This window comes from Notechis scutatus, chromosome 5 (assembly GCF_049901735.1).
Source record: "Notechis scutatus isolate UNSWTSFEM ecotype Mainland chromosome 5, rNotScu1.2, whole genome shotgun sequence".
In the NCBI taxonomy this organism is placed as follows: domain Eukaryota; kingdom Metazoa; phylum Chordata; class Lepidosauria; order Squamata; family Elapidae; genus Notechis; species Notechis scutatus.
In genome coordinates, this window is record NC_142013.1 from 116,564,862 (window position 1) to 116,587,236 (window position 22,375).

The 22,375-nt window shown below is 63.1% G+C and overlaps 2 protein-coding genes and 1 pseudogene across 4 annotated transcripts; 2 read left to right on the top strand and 1 right to left on the bottom strand.

Annotated features, from left to right (window-relative positions):
- Nucleotides 1–588: 588 nt before the first annotated feature.
- Nucleotides 589–4,528, top strand: HPX (hemopexin). 3 transcript variants are annotated; one of them, XM_026688407.2, is made up of 9 exons: nucleotides 589–664; nucleotides 874–950; nucleotides 1,285–1,511; nucleotides 1,638–1,791; nucleotides 1,935–2,147; nucleotides 2,371–2,487; nucleotides 2,799–2,929; nucleotides 3,532–3,676; nucleotides 4,231–4,528. In XM_026688407.2, the coding sequence occupies exons 1-9, from the start codon at nucleotides 600–602 to the stop codon at nucleotides 4,509–4,511; spliced, it is 1,410 nt and encodes a 469-aa protein (XP_026544192.2). In that variant the 5' UTR covers nucleotides 589–599; the 3' UTR covers nucleotides 4,512–4,528. The 3 variants fall into 3 exon arrangements, with proteins under 3 accessions (XP_026544192.2, XP_087823595.1, XP_087823597.1); XM_087967469.1 differs by lacking the exon at nucleotides 4,231–4,528 and adding an exon at nucleotides 3,792–3,904 and having other exon boundaries at nucleotides 3,532–3,760; XM_087967471.1 differs by lacking the exon at nucleotides 4,231–4,528 and adding an exon at nucleotides 3,786–3,836 and having other exon boundaries at nucleotides 3,532–3,753.
- Nucleotides 4,529–4,717: 189 nt separating this feature from the next.
- Nucleotides 4,718–6,752, bottom strand: LOC113426075 (uncharacterized; annotated as a pseudogene).
- Nucleotides 6,753–11,766: 5,014 nt separating this feature from the next.
- APBB1 (amyloid beta precursor protein binding family B member 1) lies at nucleotides 11,767–22,344 on the top strand. The gene is given in 17 exon segments (XM_087967465.1): nucleotides 11,767–11,905; nucleotides 13,360–13,449; nucleotides 13,707–14,334; nucleotides 16,148–16,326; nucleotides 17,713–17,773; nucleotides 17,847–17,928; nucleotides 18,053–18,116; nucleotides 18,391–18,506; nucleotides 18,508–18,526; nucleotides 18,607–18,734; nucleotides 19,635–19,749; nucleotides 19,980–20,013; nucleotides 20,016–20,063; nucleotides 20,185–20,268; nucleotides 21,038–21,153; nucleotides 21,282–21,455; nucleotides 21,734–22,344. Coding segments are annotated over 15 exon segments (1,998 nt in total). The 5' UTR covers nucleotides 11,767–11,905; nucleotides 13,360–13,449; nucleotides 13,707–13,727; the 3' UTR covers nucleotides 21,905–22,344.
- Nucleotides 22,345–22,375: the final 31 nt, after the last annotated feature.

Consider the following 22,375-nt stretch of genomic DNA (forward strand, 5'->3'; position numbering starts at 1 on the left):
AGCCTGGCCTCTTGTCAGCTGAGTACACAGAGCAGATACACAGAGCCTGTCCGTCCAGCTCTTGCCCGGGCCAGCTGGGCCGCTTGTGGAAGGGAGCAGGCGGGATGTTCCCCCCTTCAGACCTCCCACTCAATGGGCCTGTTGAGCCCAAGGAAGCCCCCCACAGCTGCCCCCAAGGTCCTGCACCCGCTCCTGCAGGAGCACTGGGGTGTCTCTGGGGGTGGGGAGGGGGTGGGGAGGGGGGCTCAACTTCACCCAGGCCATTGAGGGATTCCCAGCAGCCAGGTTGGTCTTTTTCTGGGAAGGGGGGGGGGGGACTGACTCCTGCGGGGTGGCATTGATTTTACCAGCAGAAGATCCAACTCGGCTGTTTAGCCTGCAGTGGGGGGAGGTTGTGTGTGTGTGTGTGTGTGTGTGTGTGTGTGTGTGTGTGTAGAGGCTGTACCCACCCTCTAAGGAGGAGCAGCCGTGATGGGGTACAAGGGTTAAAGTGGGTGGCCGGCTTAAGCAATGCACTGGGTGTTTTCCCCAGTTGGGAAATGTCCGGCTGCCCTGGTATAAGAGGCCAGGCACCAGGGCTGGCCTGGCAGTGCAGCAGCATGGGTGGCCTCTCTGCAGCGCTCTGCCTCAGCTGGGCCCTGGCGCTGGTGGGCGCCCACCCCTTGTGAGTGGCTGTGGATCAGGAGGGCATGGGGGGAGGGAGAAGCCCCGTGCTCGGGTGAGGTCGGAGGCTGGGCCCTCTGCCTTGCTGCTCAGGGGGCCGTCCGCTTTCTCTGAAAGGCGGGACTTGTAGTGGGGGCCTTGGGCCAGGGCCTGATGGGGCCCCTTTTGGCTCTTGGGTTGGCCCTAACGGGAGGGGGATGTCTCTGGCAGGGGACACGGCGGCCATGGCAACAAGACGGTCGGCCCCTGGCATCACCTGGGCTCGGAGCCTCCAGCCAACAGCACTGGTGGGTAGGCTGCCCTCTGGGCAGAAGCAGGTCCCACCTGGGAAAGCCTGCTCGCCCCACATCTCCCCCTCCTTCCCTGGGGGGGCCCACTGCACCCCACCCTGAAGTCTGGGCCCACTACAGCTAGGGGAGCACTAAGGGAGGGCCAGAGGGACTGGGGCTGGGAGGGGGCAGCTTCAGTCCTCCGCCAGGGGAGCCTCCCGGATCTGCAGCCGAGGCCCCTGCTGTGGAAATGAGCTACCTCTGCAGGACAGGCTGGGAGGGGGTCCTGCTGAGGGGACCATCGCTGCAGGGTGGGGGTGTCGCTGACTGCCCCCTGCACGCTTCCGCCCAGAGTTAATGCAGCGCTGTGCAGACGAGGAGGGCTTTGACGCCGTCACGCTAGACGAGGCAGGCACCATGGTCTTCTTCAAAGGCTCTTTGGTCTGGAAGGGCTTCACAGGCGCTGCGGAGCCCATCAAGGACTCCTGGCCTGAGATCCAAGGCCCTGTCGATGCAGCCCTGCGGATCCACTACCACGACCACCCAGAGGGCCTTCACGACAACGTTTTGCTCTTCCAGGTACTGCTGACTCGCAGGCGAGGGAGGGAAGGCTGTGGCAGGGAGGGGCTGGCTGGCTCGGGCAGAGGGGCGTCCAGGGGCAGTGGGGGAGGCTGTGTGAAATGGCGGCCTTGCATCCCCTCGCAGGGCAAGAGGGTCTGGGCGTACCACGAAGGGAGGCTGAGACTCGGCTACCCCAAGCTGATCCAGGAGGAGTTCCCGGGCATCCCAGCCGACCTGGACGCAGCTGTGGAATGCCATCCGAAGGAATGCCCGTCTGAGACAATCGTGTTCTTCCAGGGTGAGAAAGGCTCCCTCACTTGAGGGTCCCAGGACAGGTCTCTGTGCCCTGCCCGGTCTCTGGAGGGAGCCATTTGCTCCTTCGCTCTGGCGGCTGCTACAGCCCCCTCCTCCTGCACTGACCCACCCACCGTTTCCCTGCAGGGTCCAGGGCGTTCACCTATGACCTGCGGACGAAGGCGATGAAGCAGCGTGCCTGGCCAGCCATCTCCAACTGCACCGCGGCCGTGCGCTGGCTGGAGCGCTACTATTGCTTCCAAGGCATCCGCTTCCTGCGATTCAATCCGCTGCGGGGCGATGTGCCACCCCGCTACCCGCTGGATGCCCGGGACTACTTCATGCACTGCCCTGGCAGAGGTAGGTCCCCTCCAGGCTGCTGGGAAGTACGCAGCTGAGCCCGGGGCAGGCGCCTGGCCTGCAAGAGAGGGAAGCGGGAGGACTTTGGCCCCCGGTGCCGGGCAAGGCGTAGTCCTGGGGCTCAGCTCTGGTCCCTGAAGGAGGCGGGGGGAGGGTGTTGCTCTTCCTGGCTAGGAGCCAAGCGGTGGCCTCTGCCTCACTGCCTGGCCCTGCACCCCGACAGGCCACGGGAGGGAGTCCCAGAAGAACGCCACGCTCTGGGGCATCCTTGATGCCTGCAGTGGGCGCCCTTTTCCGGCCTTCTCCTCAGACGACCCTGGGCGAATCTACGCCTTTCGCGGTAAGCAAGCAGGCCGGGGGGAGGGGGTGGCAGGCAGGGGAAATGTTGTGTGCTGCCAAGGGCAGCTCAGTGGACCCTCCCAGTCGAAGGCTGCCTCACGTGATGAGGCCCGGCCCCGAGTCAGATCTAAGCTAAGTGGGCTGGGAGTCAAGGGCACTCCCCTGGTCCAGCAGCCGTGCGGCCCGGCCAGAGCATGAGGCAGCCTGTCTCCGCTTCCAGGGGAGGGTTGGGCTGGGGTTCCTCGTCCTAGGTCGCCTCAGGGCAGGACTGGTGGGGCCTCCAACTGCTGCCGACCTTCCTCCTGCACCCAGGCGGCCACTACTTCCGGGTGGACTCCGTGCGAGACGGGCTGCATGCTTGGCTCTTGAACCACACCTGGTCAGGGCTGGAGGGGGAGGTGGACGCCGCCTTCAACTGGGCAGACAAACTCTACTTCATCCAGGTGAGCTGCCCAGGGAGGCTGGGCTTCGGCAGACTTCAAAAGACCTGGAGCTCTGCCCCATTGCAGGCTGCCCCCTTAGGGGTGGGCAAGCCAGTGAGCCACCGCCACTGCTCCTGACCTCGGCTGGCCCTGGGAACAGCCCCTCCCTCACAATTCAGGCTGGCCCTGGAGGGACTCTTCTTGCAAGGGAACTGCCCGAGGCGCCCCCACACCTCTGCAGACGAGATGGCCTCCTATGAGATTGTCCTGCGAGGGCCCCCCTGCTGGCTCAGATGTGCTTGGCAGCCGCAAAGAGAGAGGCGCCAGGCTGGTGCTTTGGCTGCCGTCTTCCCCCTCCCATTGCCCCCCGAAGCTCCCTTTAGGTGCACCTGGGCCCTTGACTGCGCGTCTTCCCCCCTAGCTGGGCCAGGCTGGAGGGCAGGGCAGCCCGGGAGCCAGAAGGGTGCCCGGCAGAGCTGCGGATCCTTTAGAGACCCCCAGAACAGAACCAAAACATGGGGCAGCAACCAGAACGTCCTGGGGGCACCAGCCTCGCTGGTCATTTGGGGTGGAAGAAGCGCCTGAGGCTCAGTGGCTGACCTTCCTCTTCCCACTCCCTGCAGGGCTCTCAGGTTACCATCTACAGGTCTGAGCACGGCTACAGCCGGGTGGAGGGCTATCCGCGGCCCCTGGTAGAGGAGCTGGGCGTGTCCCAAGCAGACGCTGCCTTCACTTGCCCCCACTCCTCGGTGCTGCACGTCATCCAAGGTGCGAAACCAAAGAGGGTGGGGTGGTCCCTTGTCTTGGTAAGGGGGCTCAGAGGGCAACCCCTCCCAAGGACCCCCCTTCTTGGTCTCACTGGCCCTGCTGGCCCCACTTGGAGATCTGTGTTGCAAGCGGCTTAGACCTCTGATGGGCTGGAAGGGGAACACAAAGCACAAACACAACCTTAACTCTAGTCCTAACCCAAAAGGCAGGTGAAGAGCTCAGCTGCCCTTCTAGGGAGCCCCCCCCCCCGGCCAGGGATTGTCCTGAAGCCATGCCCTTCCCCCGGGAAACACTTGGCGGCAAAGAACAAGTGCAACCCTAGAACCCCTTCTTGGGGCTGAGCCAGATCCATGTTTTAGATGCGGAGGGTGTGTGTGCCATGAAGGTGTGCAGAAAGGAAGCAGATGAGTGAAGGGGGGCTTTGGAGACATGGAAGGGGGGGGCATGAAAGTCAAGGGAAGACAAGAGGCCCGTTTCTGCTTGTGGCGAGCCCCACCCAGCCTGGCAACCCAGATCAAGGCCCTTCTGACCACCTACCCCTCCTTCTCTCCCAGGAAGTCAACTCCAGTCGATTGATCTGCATCAGAGTCCTCGTCGCCCGGGGCCACCACAGCTCCTCCCCCATCCCCACGTGGACAGCGCCATCTGCACCACCAAGGGGGTCTTCCTCTTCGTGGGGGCTGACTTCCACCAGTACCAGGACGTGGCCCAGCTCAGCGCCGCTACCGTCTCGGCACCAGCCCAGAACACTGCGGCCGTCTTTTTCCGCTGCTCTCCCTCCGGGGCTCCCCACCCTCCTCCCGGGAGGGCACCACCCCGAGACCACCCTCAATAAACCTCTTATCTCAGCCATGGGGCGTTGCTTTGTGTGCGTGTGAGTGACTGAGGCGGCCCTTGGGCAGGGAGCACTGCAGACCCGCAAGGGGGGTGGGCTTGACCAAGGCGGCGCTGAAGCCCCCCCCATGCAGCGGTCATTGGCTCAGAGGGGAGGGAAGGGGAGGGGTGTGCAGGAAGGGCAAAATGAGTCGGGTTTGATAGAAGAGGCGTTTATTGCGGGCCGCTTAACTTGGCCATAGCCAGCAGGAGCCTGTTGGCTTCGTGGACTTAGCCGAAAATGCAGACAGTGCCCGAGGCCAGACGGTGGTGGTATTCGTGCAGGAGGCTGGTGGCCAGCGGGAAGCTGCTCTTCATTTCCAGCTTCCCCGGCACCACCAGCAGGGTGACTCCGGGCCCCAGTCCTTCAGCCAGCTTCTGCAGCATGCGGCGGGCCAGGTAGCCGCGGGCGCGGGCCGGCTCGGCCTCCAGGCTGGCGTAGACCTCGGGCGGCGGGTTGGGCAGCTTCCACTCCAGCTCGCCGATCAGCTGGTTGGTGCGAGCCCTGTCCAGGGCCAAAGGGCTCTCCTGGTAGCAGGCCACCAGGTGGAGCCCCGCGGCAGTGCGAGCCGACACGAAACTGCCCTGGGCCAGCACCTCCCCGCTGCCCGCCTCACCCTCCACCTCGCCCTCTTCCCACCAGGCCATGACGGCCCAGCAGAGCCAGTCGTAGTTCTGCTCCAGCTGGCGCAGGAGCGAGGTGGCTAGCTCGGCCGGGTCGGGGGGCACCGCCTGCTCCAGGGCGCGCTCCACATCCTCCTGGGCTTGCTGGTGGAAGTAGCCCTTGCACTGGCCCAGCGCCTCCTTCATGCGCTTGTGCAGCGCAGCCACGCGTGGGTCCCACACGCCCATCAGCAGCGCCGAGTCGCGCTTGGCCAGCCCCGCCTGGCAGAGCAGGCACAACAGCCCAGCACCCAGCACGGCATTCAGCTTCTGGCAGAAGAGCGCCATCTGCGGGCGGCGTGGGCGGTGGCGCTGCACGGCCTGCTCCAGCAGGGGGCGCTGCAGGCTAAGCACTGCGTTGCCCTGCAGGCGACGCCACAGGACCAGCAGGCGGCGCTCCAGCTTGTCCCGCACGCAGCCCTGCGCGAAAGCTCGGTCTCCAGCGGTGCGGCAGGGGGAGCCGCCCGCACCGCCATGCACAGTTGTCCGAAGGCAGCGGCCACGCAGTCCTCGCAGGCATCCAGCCCGCCGTCCTCCAGCAGCCCGGGCCCGCTGCCAGCTCACGCTCCAGCAGCTCCACTTCCTTGCGCACAAAAGCCAGCTCCTCGGCGGTGGCCGAGCCCTGCAGGTGGGACACGACCCCCAGAGCCAGCGGCGCAGAGACTGCAGGAAGCCCAGCGGCTCCAGGCACTGGGAGAAGAGCGCCATGCCACGTCCTGCAAGGAGAGACAGGAGGGGCTCAGGGGCTTGCCCACCACGAGACGAGGGAACGGACCCCGAGACCCCCAGCGTCTGCCCGAGCCCCGCCGTCTGCTGACCCTCCAGCCGGGCAATCAGCACTGCGGGTCTCGCTCCTTGCTCCAGAGCTGAGCTCCCTGACTGAACGCCACTTCCGGCTGGCCTCGGACTGGCCCCGTGGGCGTGGCCTGTCCACTGGAAGCCCAATTTTCCTGGCTTTTTGGGTGGACGTGGAAGGCCTGGGCCAAGGGGCTTGGGAGGAGTCCGTGGTGGCAGAGTGACCCCAGACCGTCCCCTGGTCAGAAAGGCACAGACCAGGCTGTCGCTGAGGCTCGGAGGAGAAGTTCTGGGAGGCTGCGAAAGACCCCCGTTAAGAACACAGTGGCCAGTTCTTGGAAGTTTGGCCCCTGGGTCCCATGGGGGATAAGGTGGGGTGGGGGTGGGGTGGAAAAGAGGCCCCTCCCTCCTTGCCTCCCTGGTGGCGACACATCTCCCAATAATGTTCCATTTCCTGCATTCCTCCTGAAGGGAAGCAGCCAGCAGCCTCCCCAGGCCTCCATGGAGACAGGTGGCTAGTTATGACTTCTTAATTGATGAGCCCCCCCACCCCTCCAAGGGCACAAGCCACAGGCCAGCCTAGCTGAGCTGAGCTCATTCTCGGGGTGGCCCAGTCTGGTGAGCCCCACAGCAGCTCTGCCTTCTCCAGGGCCAGAGCAGAGGGCAGAAGGGCCCAGCTGCCCAGGAGGCTGGGCAGGAGGACTCCTCCTCCTCCTCCTCCTCCTCCAGGCTCTCTGCCCTTGTGCTGCCCTCCAGGGGAGGCGGGCAGGCAGCTGCAAGAGGAGGAGGAGGAGGAGGAGGAGGAGGAGGAGGAGGAGGAGGAGGAGGAGTGGGCCGCCCTCCCGGTCTGTGCTGTGAGATCGCCAAGGGCATCGAGGGCCTGGCTCACCTCCTGAATCCTTGGCCAGAGGGGCAGGGCAGCCTATGCCCAGGGAAGGGAGTGGGGTTTTCTCCTTGGTCAGCGTGCACCTTCCCTGCCCAGGCATGCAGTCCCACAGGTACCTAGTCTGGCCAGGTGGGCCAGCCCCTTTGGGTGGGGTGGGGGCAAGGAACAGCTTTCTCATAACCCTAGCCCCCTCCTCCAGGACAAGGGCAGTCCAAGAAGCCAAGGGCTGACCCCCTGGGGCAGGGAGCCTCCCCTTTCCGACCTTCCCTGTCTCAGGCCCTTCCCTGGGATTCAGAGGTGCCAGCGCTCCTGCCTCAGCTGGGGGCTGGGCTGGGGAGAGGTCTGGCTGAGCCTTACCTGTTGGCCTGGCTCTTGCAAGCTTCCACCTGGACTGGGTACCTGCTGGAACCTGTTGCATCCCTGATAAATCCCCAACTTATCTTGGCCCCGCCTGCCTGAGCCACATGCTCAGAGGTTTTGCCTTGGGCCTCGTCCAACTGGACCCACTCCAGATTCTCTGTGGGGGCGGGTGGATAGGTGTCCTTCCCTGCGGAGGTGACTTTCATGCCTTCTCTTAGGGGTGGCTTTGCTTGAACCCCTAACAACCAGGCAGCCTCTGTTCAATGGGCCTCTGTCCCCTCTCTTCCTGGGTGGAGGGTGTCCTATTTATTTGGCTCTGTCTTGTCCCTTTTTAAGCCCCCCACTACCACCACTGAGAAAGGGAGGGGGCTGCATGCCTGTTTTCAAAGCTCTGAAGGCTCCAGAGTTTGCCCTGCTTGGTGCCAAACGGCTCTGGTCTATCTGGCCCCGTTGAAAGGAGATGCCTGTCCTGCCTTGCGGTCTTGACCTGGCCTGAGCAGAGCCCCAGAGGCAGCCCCCTCTCTTCCTCAGTGGTGGTGGGGGCTTAAAAGGGACTCCCATGCCCCCCTCCTTGGAACCTTCAGGGCAGCCCCTGCTTTTCTTTCACTGGACCAGGAGATGCCCAGCCAGAAGGGTGAGGGTTAAGTATGTGGGGGGGGGGGGCTGTTTATTGGACATGGACTCCAAGGATGCTGGAGGAGATTGGCAGCTGTGCAAGACCCGAGCTCCTTTGCTGGTACTGGGGAAAGAGGGTACAGGTGCAGCTTTAACCTGGGGGGGGGGCAACCTTATCTCCCTCCTAGTGCTCTCTTGCACATGGCATCCTACTTGCACAATCTTGGGGAGAGGAGCAGAAAATGGATGTTGCAAAGTGGCAGAAGGTGGGGGCTGTTGCACTACTTCTCTTGCTGGTGCCCTGTCCCTGCCCGGCTGTTGTGCCGCTTCCTCGCTGCACTTGGCACCCAGGGCGCTTTGATGCTCGCCCACTTAGTCCCTCAGAGCTTCAGAGCATCAGGGTAGTCGTGGCTTGAGTGGCACCCAGGGCCAACCAGCCGATTGCCCAGCCTGGCATGCAGACCTCCAAGATGCGCAATGCCCAAGCCCTCCTGCCTGGGCCACAGCCTGGCATCTGAGGCAGAACCCCCCCTACCCTGCTGCTTCGCTTCTGCTTTCCCTCACAGGACTAAACGAAGGACCAACTCAGGGCTTTCTATGGGTGTTTAATTCAAACATGGTTTTATTCTAAGTATATCCAACATTACCAGTGCTAATAATTTTATTGTTTTATAATTTGCAATATTTCCTCAGCAACTGAACTCCTGCCTTTCTCTGTTGCCCACATTTCTTCTCTCCTGCCAAATGCCCATTTTAAGCCCAAGGTGGGCATTTTCAGACATTTCGTTGTGTGCTCCATCCTAGCTGCTGTAGGCAGCCCCCCTCCCCTTCACCAGGAGTGCTCCTTGATTGGCATGTGGCCCAAGTGGAGCCTCCTGTCCTTGTGCAGGAGGCCTCTGGGGACCCTGGGTGGGCTTGCTGCCCATTGTGTGCAGCGGCAGCTAGAGTGGCGCAAACCAGGGACCCTCATTGCCTGCAGAAAGGAGGACCACTCCTCTGGCCCTTGCCCCAGGGCCACCAGGAACATAACTTGCTTTCTCAATCCTGGGGTGGGGGGGGCGGGGCAGGGGGGGTGGGGGTGGCGACCTGAAGCCTTGAATGCATCTAATGCATCGGGGTGGACATTAGAGGAAAAAGAAATGGCTTTGCTATAGGTGTATGGAGCACAAGCCACCCATCCAGGCACACAAAATGGATGGACCTTTTGCTATATAGAGTTAAGTCAGGTGCTGCAGGAAACCTGCCACTGCAGCAGTGGGGGGCTTTGCCCGGACATCAGCAGCGAGTGGGAGATCACAGCGTCTCCTGGCATGCCTGGCTGGCAGCTCTTGTTACCCAAAAGGTAGAGAACGGTGCCAGAGAGGGTCAGCTACCCTAAATTCTTACTAACAGGGATGAAATGACGGAAGGGGTGGGAGTTACAAGACTTCCTTGGGGCAGAGTGACCCTGTCATCATACTAGAATCACCATAAACTGGCAAAGGTCACTGAACCATGTCAGGCTTCAGTCGTTAAGAGAGCTGACTTCAACAAACTAAGAGGGGGGGGGGAGAAGAAGGATTCAATCGAGGGAGAAACAACTCAAGATGCTTGAGAAACTCTGAAAAATGAGAAAGGAAGGTCCAAGAAGAAACAGGGAAAGAAAAACAAAAGACACCAGACAAGACCAGAATGGTTGCTTAAAGAGCAACCATTGACAAAATGAGGGATAAAAAGGACTAGTGTAAAAAATGGAATGAGGTGAGAACAAAATATCAGCAAATAGTCTGAATCTGCAAGGAGGGTTTCAGGAAAGGTAAGACACAGAATGAACTAAAACTTGCAACAAATGTCCAAAATAACAGTTTCTTTCAATATGTAAAGAATAAAAAGAAAATAAAGGAAATGGTTGGTCTGCTAATGGAAGCAGATGGCAAGATGGTGGCTGGCAGCAGGGAGACAGCAGAAGTGTTTTAATTCCTTCTTTGCACCTGTTTTTACACAAAAGGAAAAAAATAGCCCAACCTACCAAAAACAGTATTGTTGGAGACAAAACCGGAAAGCAGGTCAAAATAGGTAAAACATTAGTACGAAAACACCTTTGCACTTTAGATGAGTTCCAATCACTAAGACCAGATAGTTTACATCCCAGGATTATAATTGGGGTTTGTTAGCACTGGAAGATAGACTCAAGATTCACAAGGCTCTTGATGGACTCGAGCATTGGGCCCTAACCAGCAAGAGGCAGCTCAGTTGTGGGGAAAGCAACTGGTTCTGCCACTTGGGCAAAAAGCAAGCAAAGCACAGCAAACCTCAGGCCCAGAACATGCAGGAGGGCCTGGCTCAACAGCAGTAACCGCGAGAGAGGTCAAGGAGTCCTATCACACCGCCACTTAAGTACGAGCCAGCCGTGTGCTGCAGCAGCCACAAAGCCAACCCAGTCCTGGGCTGCATCAACCGGGGGTGGGGGGGTGGGGGTGGGGTGGGGGGTCAGCATCAAATTCATGTGAAGTAACAGTGCTGCTTTGTTCCTGTACTGGTGAGGTCACACTTGGAATTCTGGTCACGACGATAGAAAAAAGATCCTAGAAAGTGTGCAGAGAAGAGCAACCAAGACGATGAAGGGTTTGGAGGCTAAAACATACGATGAACGACTGAAGGTACTGGGTGTGTCTAGCGGCCAGCCTAACAGAAGGATTTCCATGGTCTCAGAACTCTTCTGCAGAGGTTAGTCTCTGCCTCCAGAGAAAAAGAAAAGACTGGGCCAGCAAGGAAGAGTTTAGCATGTGGCTAATTAAAACGTTCCGAATTTAATGTTGGAGGCCAGCTATGTACTACTACAGCTTCATTTGCTGCAGGACAATAGGCGATATATTTTGGTGCCAAATAAATTCTAAAAACTAATATTTGAGGCATTTCTATTCATTATGAAATACATATTTGGACACAGTTTATATATTTACGCCAAATACCTTTTGCATTATAGGAGTTTATTAGATACAATATATTTTGCATATCCCTTGCTATATCCATTATCCATTATATCCATTATTTAAAACAATCTTTTTATCCTGCAGTTTTACTTACTTTATTTATATCAAATGCTATTCTTATAGAGTGACATGATAACAGGATTCCAATATTTGAGGGGCTGTCACAGAGATTCAACCTAGCAATAAGGAGAAATGTTCTGACCTTGAAAACAATAAACCAGTGGAACAGCTTGCCACCAGAAGTTGGTGCTCCATCCCTGGAGGCTTTCAAGAAGAGACTGGACAGCCCCCTATCACAAATGGCACAGGGTCTCCTGCTTGGGCGGCGGGGTGTTGGTGTTGGTGTTGGACTAGATGGCCTACAGGGTCCCTTCCAACTCTGTCATTCTGAACGCTCGCTCCCCTTCGCTGCTCCCGTGACCAGCACCTCCTTCCCTCGCGCTCCCCCAGAGCTGCTTTCCCGAGTTTGGCATCCAGGGCGCACCCCGCCAAAGCAGCGCCCAGCCGCCCGGGGCTCTGCAGGGCTGAAGGGCAGCCCTGCCTGCCTCGCCGAGAACCGGAGGCGCCCCGCGGCGACTGGCAGCTTGGGCTTTGCTTATGCAGGCAAATAAAGCGGCGGCCCTTCAACGCCTCGGCCTCCGGGCCACAGCAGGCGCGCACTCCGGCCAGAGACCGGCTTCGGCCGGCCTCAGCGCCCGGCCCGGGTTGGACACTCGCCTTCGCCCGCCCGCCCGGCCGGCTGCTGCTGCTCCGCAGCCCCCGCCCTGGCCGGCTTCTTGCTCGGCACCCGGCCCCCCGCCCTCCCGCCGCCCCGGGACGGACGCCAGGCGGCGACGGCGGATCCCGCGGAAGGTGCTGAGGACAGCGACGCCTCCCCGCCCGGGGCCGCGTCCGGCGCTCCGGTTGCCGCTACCGCTCCGGTTGCCGCTACCGCTCCGCCGCCGGGCCAGCCACCCCTCGCCCGTCCCGGGAGGGGCTGCTCGGTCTCGGAAGCGGAAACGACGCCTCCCCGCCGCCCCTCCCGCCGCCATCTCCATCCTCCCGAAAGCGTCGCTGCAGCTGCAGGTACCCAGCGCGGGCGGGCCGGGAGGCGGGAGCCGCGGAGCCTTCGGAGCCGAGGCCGAGCCGGACCCGCCGGGACTGAGGCTCGAGCGCCGGCAACGTCCTCCCCGCCGGACCAGGCGAGCCGCGGCCGAAGTCTCCTCGGAACCGCCCGGCCCCCCGGCCCTCCGCCGCGGAGGGGCCTGGCCGAGAGGACGCGATGCTCGCGGCCGGCTTGGGCTAGGAAGGCGGCTGCGCTCTTGGCGACGCTGTCCCGGGGCGGGCGGAGGGCTGGGGGCTTCGGGTGCCCCTTCAAGGCCGGCACGTGGGGTGAGGATGGGAGGCCTGGGGGGACCGGCTAGGTGGGACCGGCAAGCGCCCCAGGCCTGACCAGGTGGGCCCCGGGCCCGATGGAGCAAAGGAGCCGTCCCTCCGGGAGAGCAGGCCAGAGTTCCGGGAGGCCCGCGAAGCCCTTTGCGGGGAGGGGCTTCAGGCCCTCCCGGGGTTCAAGGAAGTGGCAGCCCCACTTGCTGGTCCCAGGGCCAGTGGGGGGGTTGAGGTGGCTCGGTTGGCACATGGAGACAAGGTTGCAAGGGAGCTGGAGGAAGCCAAGGCAGCCCAAATAATCCCAGGGGAATCAGCTCCATCCAAGTGGCCACGGGACAATTGAACAATATAATTATTTAAAATAAATTTAAACAGATATTTTATTTTTTGCCATTCACATTTCATTTTCCCACCCTTGATATCATTTCTTTCAGGATTCTATTCCACCATTTCTTTGACATTCCTTTAAGTCTCGTCCCACAGCAAGTCAGCCGTGGCAAATTGTCCTAGGCCCCCATGGGGCAGAGACTGCCAAGGGGGGTCTGTCTCAAAGGCTCCATGTTGCCTCTGGGTCGGAAAGGAAGCCAGGCTGAGGGGGTCCCTGGCAGCATCTCCTGGCCCCCAAAAGGTTCGGCTTGGCCCCTGGGCGCAGGCCAGGTCTGGGATGATGGGCCAGCAGGCTGTTGGTAGGATGCCGCCACATCCACTGACCTGACCTGCTCGCCAGGGGAAGCAGATCGGCCCAGGGACGCCTCCCAGTCCCAGCTGAAGGGGAGAAGGGCAAGAGAACCAGAGCAGCCTTCTGGTTCTGCTGGAAAGCCACCCCCCCCCCCCAGCCTCCTGTGGGCCACGGCAAGAGGCAAACCGGGTCTCATCCTCACCCAGCGGGGGAGGGGGGCGTCCTTAAGGGGTGGGGATGTGGAAGGCCTGGAGTCAGATGGGGTCCATCTAGGGAGCACCACCCACTGATGGCCGAAGCTCCCAAACAGCTTCTCTCCCAATGCCAGGGGAGGGGAACAAACAAGCCCCCAGCCCTATCTGACTGCCCAGAGGAGACTCTGGAGACCAGACCAGCCGAGCCCCTCCAGCCAGTCCCCTGCCCTGGGGCTGCCAGGGTGGACTGACCTCCTGCCTCTCCCTGTTGCCCCCAGAAGCTGAATGTTGCCTGGCCTTCTTTGGACTGCGCCCCCCGGGTTCCCTGAGGGATGTAGCTGTGGATCTCTCCCTCCGGCCCAGGATCGGTAAGCACCCAGGGAAGCCTTGCAGGAGTCAGGTCTTGACTGGGGGGCAGGGATGGTGGGGGGCTGTGAAGAGCAGTCCAGTTCAGCAGGCCAGGCTTACCAATCGAGGCCAAGCCTAACCAGGGCCCTGCAGGCCTCGGGGCACTGCTTCCCCCCAAGGAGGGTGCTGAGTGCAGAGGAGACGGGCAGGGGGGTCGGGGCGCACTGGGGTTCTTCCCTCAGAGTTGTGACCGGCCGCTTCCTCTCCCTGCCACCAGTCTTCCCCAGTGCCCAGCACCATGTCCAGCTCGCTGAGGAAGCGGAACAGCCTGGCTAACGACAACGGCTGCCTGGGCCTGAGCCTGGCCTTGGGGGCCCCGCCAGGGGGGCCGGTCCTGCCGCACAAGGGGCGGTGCGCCTACAGCTGCGGGGAGCTGCAGAGCATCTTGGGGCTGCCCCCCTCCACGGAGGAGCCCTCCAACAGCAAGTGGATGAAGGAGGGACAGAACCAGCTGCGACAGGCGGCCGAGCGTGGCCGGGACCAGAACCGCAACGAACTGAGCCTTCCCAGCAAGGAGTTGAGCAGGCTGCTGGTCCCGCTGACAGGGCAGGAGGGCCGAGCAGAGGACCCAGAGGCCGAGGAGGAGGAGGAGGAGGAGGAAGAAGACGAAGAGGAGGAGGAGGAGGAAGAGGAGGAGGAGGAGGAGGAGGAAGGCTCCACCCCGGTCCAGAGTGAGCCTGTGACTGAGTCGGAGCAGAGCTCGGAGCGGGCATTGCCTCGGGGGGAGCAAGGCCGCAGCGCCAGCCTCCTCTTTGCCACCCGCAACAGCACTGCCAGCGACGAAGATTCCAGCTGGGCCACGCTCAGCCAGGGCAGTCCGACCGGCAGCTCCCCGGACGAGGCTGGTAGGTCACTGGGGGTGGGAGGGATGGCTTGCTGGAGGGGCACCCAAAGGCTGAGGGACACGCTGAGGCTGCCACAACCCTCTGCCAAGCAGAACCAGGTGCCTTGGACAAGTCACACGGGAAGAGGGGACACAATTGGGAGGATCACCCCTGGGCCCCTCTTCCCTGCATGTTGAAACGGATCTTTGGGAAGTCCCGGGTTGGGGGGCTGTGCTAGGCAGCTTGGGGCCGCTTTCTGATATGCCCCCGGTCAATTGGCAGTATTGCTCCTGCGCTCTCTTAGCCAGGCTCCGAAGGCCCCTGGGGGAGCCGTGATGTCAGCAGGTGCCTGGCACAGCCCCCGCCCCCAGGGACTGCCCAGCGCCCAGCAACCAGCCCTGGGATGCTCCACTCTGGTCCTGCCCCCTGCAGCTGTGGCTGTCTGCAGCAGCCTCTCGGCCCCTGTGGGGAGCCCCGTTGCTGCTGCTGCTCGCCTGGCAAGATGCAGGTCGCCTTGAAGACGAAGGGGGCTTTCAGGGTGGACGGGGAGCGGGCTGAGCAACGCTGCGGACTGGCAAGAAGCTGGTGGGCCCTGGGGCTGCCGGGGGGGCGGGGAGGGACAGCTATTTAAGTTATCCTGGGCTTTGGTCTGCGAAACATTTATGTCAGCCTGCAAGAACAGCTCCTGTCCGTTGGCAAGGATTGTCAGCTGTGCTGCAGCTGGCCTTATTCTGGGGAGGGGGGGGGCGCTGAGTAGTGGGTGGGGTGTGGGGGCTAGGTGGAGCTGGGGAGGCCAGTGGAGGGAAGCAGGGAGCATGGGCTTGGGGGGTAAAGGCAACCTTAAGGACGACTTAAGGCAATGATTGCACTTTTACTTCCTCTTCCTGTCTCATCCGGGTGCAGAGAGCTGGAGGAGGCAGGGGCTGCGAGGGGAGGGGGGCGCTTAGGGGGCAAACTCCCTCCCTCCCTTGCTTGTGACACTGCTGCAACCCAGACCCTCCTCTTCCCTTGGCCTTGCTCCTCCCCCAGGGAAACATGGCTGTCGGGTTTCCTTTGCCTTTGGCGGGGGAGGGGATCATGGCTTTCTCTCTCTCTCTCTCTGTGTGTGTGTGTGTGTGTGTGTGTGTGACTAAGGGGGCTGGGGGCTCTGGTCTGCCTGCCCCACTGGCTGAGTCAGGGAGACCGACAGGTTCTCGGCCCCCATGGGGGGTCAGTACGGAGGGCTAGGCTTGGTGGGGAGATCTGGCCGGGTCCCTCTGCTGCCTGTGGGGCTGGGCCAGGACTGGCGGGGGGAGTTGATAGCCGCCCTCTGCCTGGTTCCCTCCCAGCTGCTCTGTCTGATGGACAGTGGGGTCCTTCAGGCTGGGGGGGGCGTCGGGGCAACAAGGCCAATGAGTCCACGATCCTGGCCCTGCCTGGGGCAGCAGCGCTTGGAGCACCATCTGGCCATGCTGGCACCAGGCTGCCTTGGCACACTTGAGCCCGGGCCTTTGAGACGGGCACGCATGCGTCCGCACCAGGGGGTGGCTGCTTGCCCAGGCCAGGAGCAGGAACCGGTCCAGTGCCAGGACGGCTCTTTCGGTTTCAGGGCTCAAGGCAGAATCTCCGGCCTCCTTGAGCCTCAACGCCCCTTTCGGGGTGCCTGGAAACGTTTCTTGCCAGGCTGGGCTGAGCTGAGCGGCCAGGAGGCTCCCCTCCCTCCCTCTCTCCCTCTGGCCTCCCCCCAGCCCCCCACCCCGTCCTCCCTGAGGTGGTTGCCCTGCCCGCCCGGGAGATGCCCAGGCCCTCAAGGGAGCCCACCTGCCCTGGCTGACCTGGCTCCTTCTTTTGGCAGACTCCTTCTGGCTGTGTAACTCCCTGGAGACTGACTCGGACCTCCCAGCAGGATGGATGCGGGTTCAAGACACGTCCGGCACCTACTACTGGCACATTCCGACGGGCACCACCCAATGGGAGCCCCCTGTGCAACGGGAGGGGCGACTCGCAGGAAACACCCCCACCCGGGAGACCCAGGTGGAAGGCTGGGGGGGTGTTGTCCCCTTTCTGCCCCAAGGCTCCCTCCTCCAATCCCGGCTGGCCGATGGGTTGGGCCAAAAGTCCCAGGGGACAGGGGTGGGTGGGTGGGTGTGGGGGTGGACTTCCAAGGAACCAAGGACATACTTGTGGTTTAGCTTCTATGTCTACCCAGGCTGTGTTATTATCGACTGTCAGTAACTCAAGGCAGCCACCAGACCTGATGCTCCTTCCTCCTCTTGTCCCCCCGCCCCCGGGAGGCGCATTGGGAGAGACTGACTGGCCCAGTCGCCCAGCTGGCTCCCGTGCCCGAGGCGGGACTAGAACTCCCCGTCTCCCGGTGTCTAGCCCGGAGCCTTAGCGACTAGACCTAACGAGGGCTCTGGGTCACAGCTGGAAGGCTACCCCAGGACGGGTGCTGAGGGCTGGGCAGGGCCAGGACTGGGCACCTGGGGCAGGGGGCAGGCGCTGTCTGCCCTGGGGAAGGGGAGGGGCTCCTCCAGCAAGCAGGGCTCCTGTCTCGCTCAGGGCGGGGAGGGGCCCCTGTGTGAACCCAGCCAGCCAGGCTGCGATGGGAGCCTGTGTTTCCACTCCAAGGGGGGCATTTGCTGGTCCCCCTGCACAGGGGAGCACCTGAGAAGCTTTCTACTCTGAGCAGCTTTGCTCCGCCAGGCTCCCCCCCCACCCTGGAAGCCTGTCAGGGTCTCCGGCAGCCCCCCCTCCACCCCGGGCAAGCAGGGGTCGGCCATTGGAGGGAGGGCCTGCCTGAAAACCTCCTTCCTGCAGAGTCGCTGTGGCTCCTGGGGGCCTTGAAGGTGGGAGGTGCTCTTCCCACTCCTGGGGGGCTGGGTGGGGGCGCAGCCCCTGTGCTCGTCCACTGCGCCTGGGGAGGCCTGGGCTGGGCATAAGAGGGGCCCCCTCCTGTGGCAGCAACTGTCCACACAGCTCTGCCAGGCATGTTCCTTCTGGCAGGGGACGATGGGTCCAGTTGCCCTGAGGCCAAGGGGAGAGTCTCGGGGGCAGCAGCTGGAGGGGCCGCCTCTCTCCTCTCCTCTCCTCTCCTGGCCGGCCCCAGGGAAGCCCCCACTTCCTCTCTCACTGCACTGAGTCCCATGACCCTGCCTTAGGCCAGTCCCCTTCACTCAGCCCGGCCCACCTCGCAGGGTGGTGCTTGGAGGGAAAATAGGAGGAGGGGGCTGCCAGCATGGCTTTCCTACAAGCGGGGGGGGCTGTTCCTCCCTCAGGACAGAGGTGGGGAGCCAGCCAGGGCGGTTGGGGAAGGAAGGGGGCTCGGGAGCTACCAGGCAGGGTGGGGATGTCATGGAGGGGAGTGGGGAGGGGTCTCTGGGGGCGAGGGTTCTCTCTTCACCCCCTCCTTCCCTGCAGCTCACCTGGATGGACTTTGGGCAGACGGAGCCAACCCCCAATCCAGACCTCTGGAAGGTGAGTGGCTGCCTGGGCCGGGGGTGCAGGGGCATGGGGGGCCTCTGCTGCTCCTCATGGCTTTCCTCCCCCAGGAGGTTCTGCCGGAGGGGCGACCCCCAAGTCTCAGTCGGATGAGGGCCAGCAGCCCTGCTCGGCCTTAGGATGCCCCGGCCTACGGTGAGTCTGTGCCTGCCGTCCTTCCCTCCGTGGGCCTGAGGGGCCTGGGCTGCGGGGGCAGCCCAGGGGTGGGGGGAGGGGACAGATACCCACCTGATAGCCCCCTGGGCCGCTTGTCTTCCAGGTCTTCCCTGGCAGCAGGAGGGGAGGAAGCAGCCGGGCTGCTGGGCCTTTCCCCGGGATCGAAGGTAAGGCTGCCCAGGGCCAGGAGTTCCGCAGGCTCTGTGGGGCCGCAGGCAGGCTGGCTTCTGGCCCCTCGAGGCAGGAGCCCCCTCAGCCAGAGCAGGGACGGGGCCAGCTGCCTGGCAGACAGGGGGTCCTGAGGAGGCTCCAGGAGGCCCGGCGTGGGCTGCCCCCGGGGTTCCCCCACTGCCACTTTCGCTGGGCGGGGCAGATTCTCTCTCTGGGGGCGCTTCAGCCCCGCATCCCTGGACACGCCTGTCTCTCTGCCGCTTCCCGCAGTGCTTCTCTGTCCACTCGCTGGGCTGGGTGGAGATGGCCGAGGAGGAGCTGGCGCCGGGCAGGAGCACGCTGGCCGTCCACAACTGCATCCGGCAGCTGGCCAGGCGGGAGCCGGCCTGGGGGCTCCTGGGTGGAGGTGAGCGGCTGGGGTGGGGGAGGCTGGGGACTCTGGGCCAGCTGGGGGGCCGAGTGGCAGCTGTGCCCCTCCCCCTGCAGGGCAAGGCCATGCTACTGGTGCTGGAGAAGGAGCAGCTGAAGCTGCTGGAGCCCCACAAGTGGACAGAGCTACACTGCCTGCCCATTGCGGCCATCCGGGTGTGGGGCGTTGGGCAGGACAGCGGAAGGTAGGCAGCCGTGGTGACGGGGGTGCTGGGTGGGGGCTTCCCTGGCGGATCCTTTGCCCAGGCCTGCTGAGCTCCCTGCTGGCCCCGCTCCGGTGGAGGCCGCTCCCCTGGAGGCCGGCTGAGCCCCCTAGGAAAGTGCGGGCTTTGCACAGGAAAAACATCCCCCTTGGTGGGCGCCTGGGGAAGCTGTGCCCAGGGTGGCTAGCCAGGCCTCTATGGCCTCTCAGGCTGGCCCAGCAGTGAGGCTGGGGTCTCTTCTCAGAGTCTGGGGGCTGTGCAGATCTGCAGTCCGAACCAGCCTGGACTTTTGGCAACCACCTCTGTGGGAGAGCCCCCCGTGTAGTTTTGGGTGGGTTGGAGCCTCCCCTGGACAGCCTGGGGCCCTTCCAGAGACACCCGACTCGACTGGGGCGGGGTCAGGTCTTCCCAAAGGGTCTTGCAGCAGCTCTGATCGCCGGACCTTCTTCGGATGGGCCAGTCCAGGTCCGGGGTGGGGGTGGCAGGGGGAGTAGCTGGCCTCTGCTTGGGGCCTTGCTGCTGGCTGCCCCCTCCCCCGGGCCAGAGGGAGGGAGAGCTGAGTGACTGAGGGGTGCCTTCCTTGGGGCTTCTGGCAGCATGCATGGGGGGTGTCTGTGGGCTCTATTTGAGAAGGGGGGACCAGTGGCCTGGGGAGTGGAGGGAGCAAGGCTTTCCTGCCCCCCCACTAATCCTCTGGGGCCCAGGGAAGCCCTCCGCCCCCAGCCCCAGCCCCTCCATTCAGCTAGAGCTTCCCCTGCTGGGAGGAACATTGGAATGGCCGCCCTCCCCGTGCCTGCTTGGCAGCCTCCCACGGAGGTGCTGTGCCCAGCACAGCTCTGACCTGCCCCCCGTGCCCTGGACCCGACCCTCTGCCCCCTGCAGGGAGTTTGCCCACGTGGCCCAAGACCAGCTGGCTCAGATGCTGAAGTGCCACGTCTTCCGCTGCGACGCTCCGGCCAAGGACATTGCCACCGGCCTCCATGAAATCTGCTCCAAGGTCAGGTCCCACCCCCCCCCCACTGCCTCGGCTCTTCCTTGGGGTCCCTCCCTCCCTCTCTCCCTCCCGTCTCTGCCGGGGTCCCAGGCAGCACCTGGATAGGTGGGCACAAGAGATGGGCTCCTCCTGGGCTCAGGCACCCTCCTCCCCCCACCCTAAGGCCAAGGGGCAAAACTTGCCAGATTGGGGGCAGCCTGATGACCACTGGGGTGACCTGCTCTCTCCTCTAGATTGTGACAGAGCCACACAGCACCCAAAGCTCGCTCCGGGGCTCTCCCTGGACCCCTCCAAGATGGTGGAAATCCCCTTCCAAGGTAGCCAGGAAGGAGGGGGAGGCCTTGGGGGGGTCTCATAATTCTGAACAGTTACTAAGCAACCTGGTGTCAGTCGAGGATCCTACGGACTGCTCCTTGCCCCCCCCTTTCTTTTCTCCAGTTGAGTTTCCGGCACCCAAAAGTGAATCGGTCCAGAAATTCCAGGTTTACTACCTGGGGAGCGTTTCCGTGGCCAAGCCCGTGGGTAAGCAGGAGAGGCGGAATCCCAGGGGACCGGCTGGGGGAAGCAGGAAGGGCAACCTTGACCGGGGGGGGGGGAGCATCCTGGCCGCCTGCTCATGCGGGCCCCAATGCAGCAGCTCCCAACCTTCCTGGCCCCTGAGGGGGGGGCGTTTCCGCTTGGCATGCTTGCCCGGCCCAGTTCCCCACAGGCCCCCAAACGGTACCAGGTCTGGGGACACCTGCCCTCGAGGGCCCCTCCTTTCTGCTGCAGTGGTCCTGCTAGCTAGGGTGACCAAGGAAGCCTTCCCAGCCCCCTCCCCTCCTGGGTCGCCTGTCCCTCCCTAGACACATCCACCTCGTGAGGGGCGCTCTTTCGGCTGAATTGCCAGCCCCCCCAACCTCCTCCAGCCGTTGGCTTCCCCAAAAACATGACTCTGCAAGGGGGGGGCTTCCCCCTTGTTGGGGGCTCAAGGCCAGATGAGATCTTCATTCTCCCTTTGAGGCTGGAAGTCGTCCATGTGCAGGAACTGGATGGGCGTTACGCAGTTAGCTGAGACCCCGTGTGGGGAACCTCCTACCCACCCCCCCAGATCGGAGGCCGTGCCCACAGGGGGCTCAGGCCCCCTTCTGCCTGGGTAGGGGTGACCCCAGCAGATCCCAGGTCTGGAACGGTCCTCCTGGCTTAGCTGCTGTTGAGGCCCCGGTTCCTGCTCTTCCCACTGGGCGTAATCCCAAACTTTGGCCCTCGCCTGACCTCCCTGGTGAGGTTGTCCCTGCCTTTGCTTTTCCAGGCATGGAGGTCATCAACAGCGCCCTGGAGGCGGCCCTGGCGTCTGGCAGCAAGGAGCAGTGGGCGCCCGCTCAGTTCAGCGTGGCACCAGCCACCCTCACCCTCGCCCACCAGCAGGTAATGGCGTGCTTGGCGGGAGCAGCCGGGGAGGAGCTCGAGAGTTGGGACAGGGGAGCCCTAGGAGGGGCCAGACCCCACCCCACCCGCCCTCGGAGGGCCTGTCCCAACTGCCGCCTTCCCCGTAGACTGACACTGTGCTGTGCGAGTGCCGCGTGCGCTTCCTCTCCTTCATGGGCATCGGGAAGGACGTCCGCTCCTTCGCCTTCATCATGGCGGCGGCCGGCAGCTTCTCCTGCCACATGATTTGGTGTGAGCCCAACGCTGCGGGGCTGAGCGAAGCCGTCCAGGCCGCTTGCATGGTGAGTTTAAGATGCTCCCATACCCCGATCCCCCGGCTTGGCAGAGGCTCTGCCATGTTGCCAAAAGGGCAGCAGGGCTCCTGCCTTCGCCAGCTCTGTGGCGTCTGCTGGGGGCCCTGGCTGGCTATTCCTGCAACCCCCCGCCCAGCCTAACCCACGCTCCGTCCATGCCCTGCTGTAGACGGCCGGACCGCAGGGCATGGCTGGGAGGACCCTGTGCCCCAGATGCCCATATCGCCACCGATGCCCCCTCACCCACCTCCTCCCTCCTTTTTCAGCTTCGCTACCAGAAATGCTTGGATGCGCGACCCCAGTCCACCGGCAGCTCCTGCCTCCCAGCCCCTCCTGCTGACTCCGTGGCTCGCCGCGTGGGCTCCACGGTTAGGAAGGGCATCCAGGCCCTGCTGGGGACCCTCCAACCCAAGCACCAGGGGTCCCAGACGCTGTGAGCTCCAGGCAGGAGAGAGGGGGATCCGCCTGCCCACCTGGCCCCTGCCATCAGCCTCGCAGCGCTTGGCCTGCCCCGGTGCGCGGTGGGTGGGTGGAAGTTCTGCATGAGTGCAAGATGTCTGTTTATGAGGGAAGCGTGGATCTCCACAGAGGTGTGACCTTCATGCCAGTGGGGGGGGGGGGGCTTCTCTTTGGGCAGCCCCGCCACGGCTGCCAGACCTTTCCCCCACCGGCCTCTCCCCCTCCCCGCCAGTACGGTAGACCCTGGAATTAGCCGCAGACGCTGCAGAGGACCTGGCTGGCACCTGGCCACACACTGGGGAGGGGTCAGGGTCCCACAACTTCCCCATTTGCCCAGGAGCAGAGGGGCTGGGGCTGGGGGGGGGGAGCCCCTGCTGTTTGTCTTGTACTAACCCACAAATAAACTCTGTTCCAACAACCCCGACTATCTCTGGCCTGGTGTTGTGATG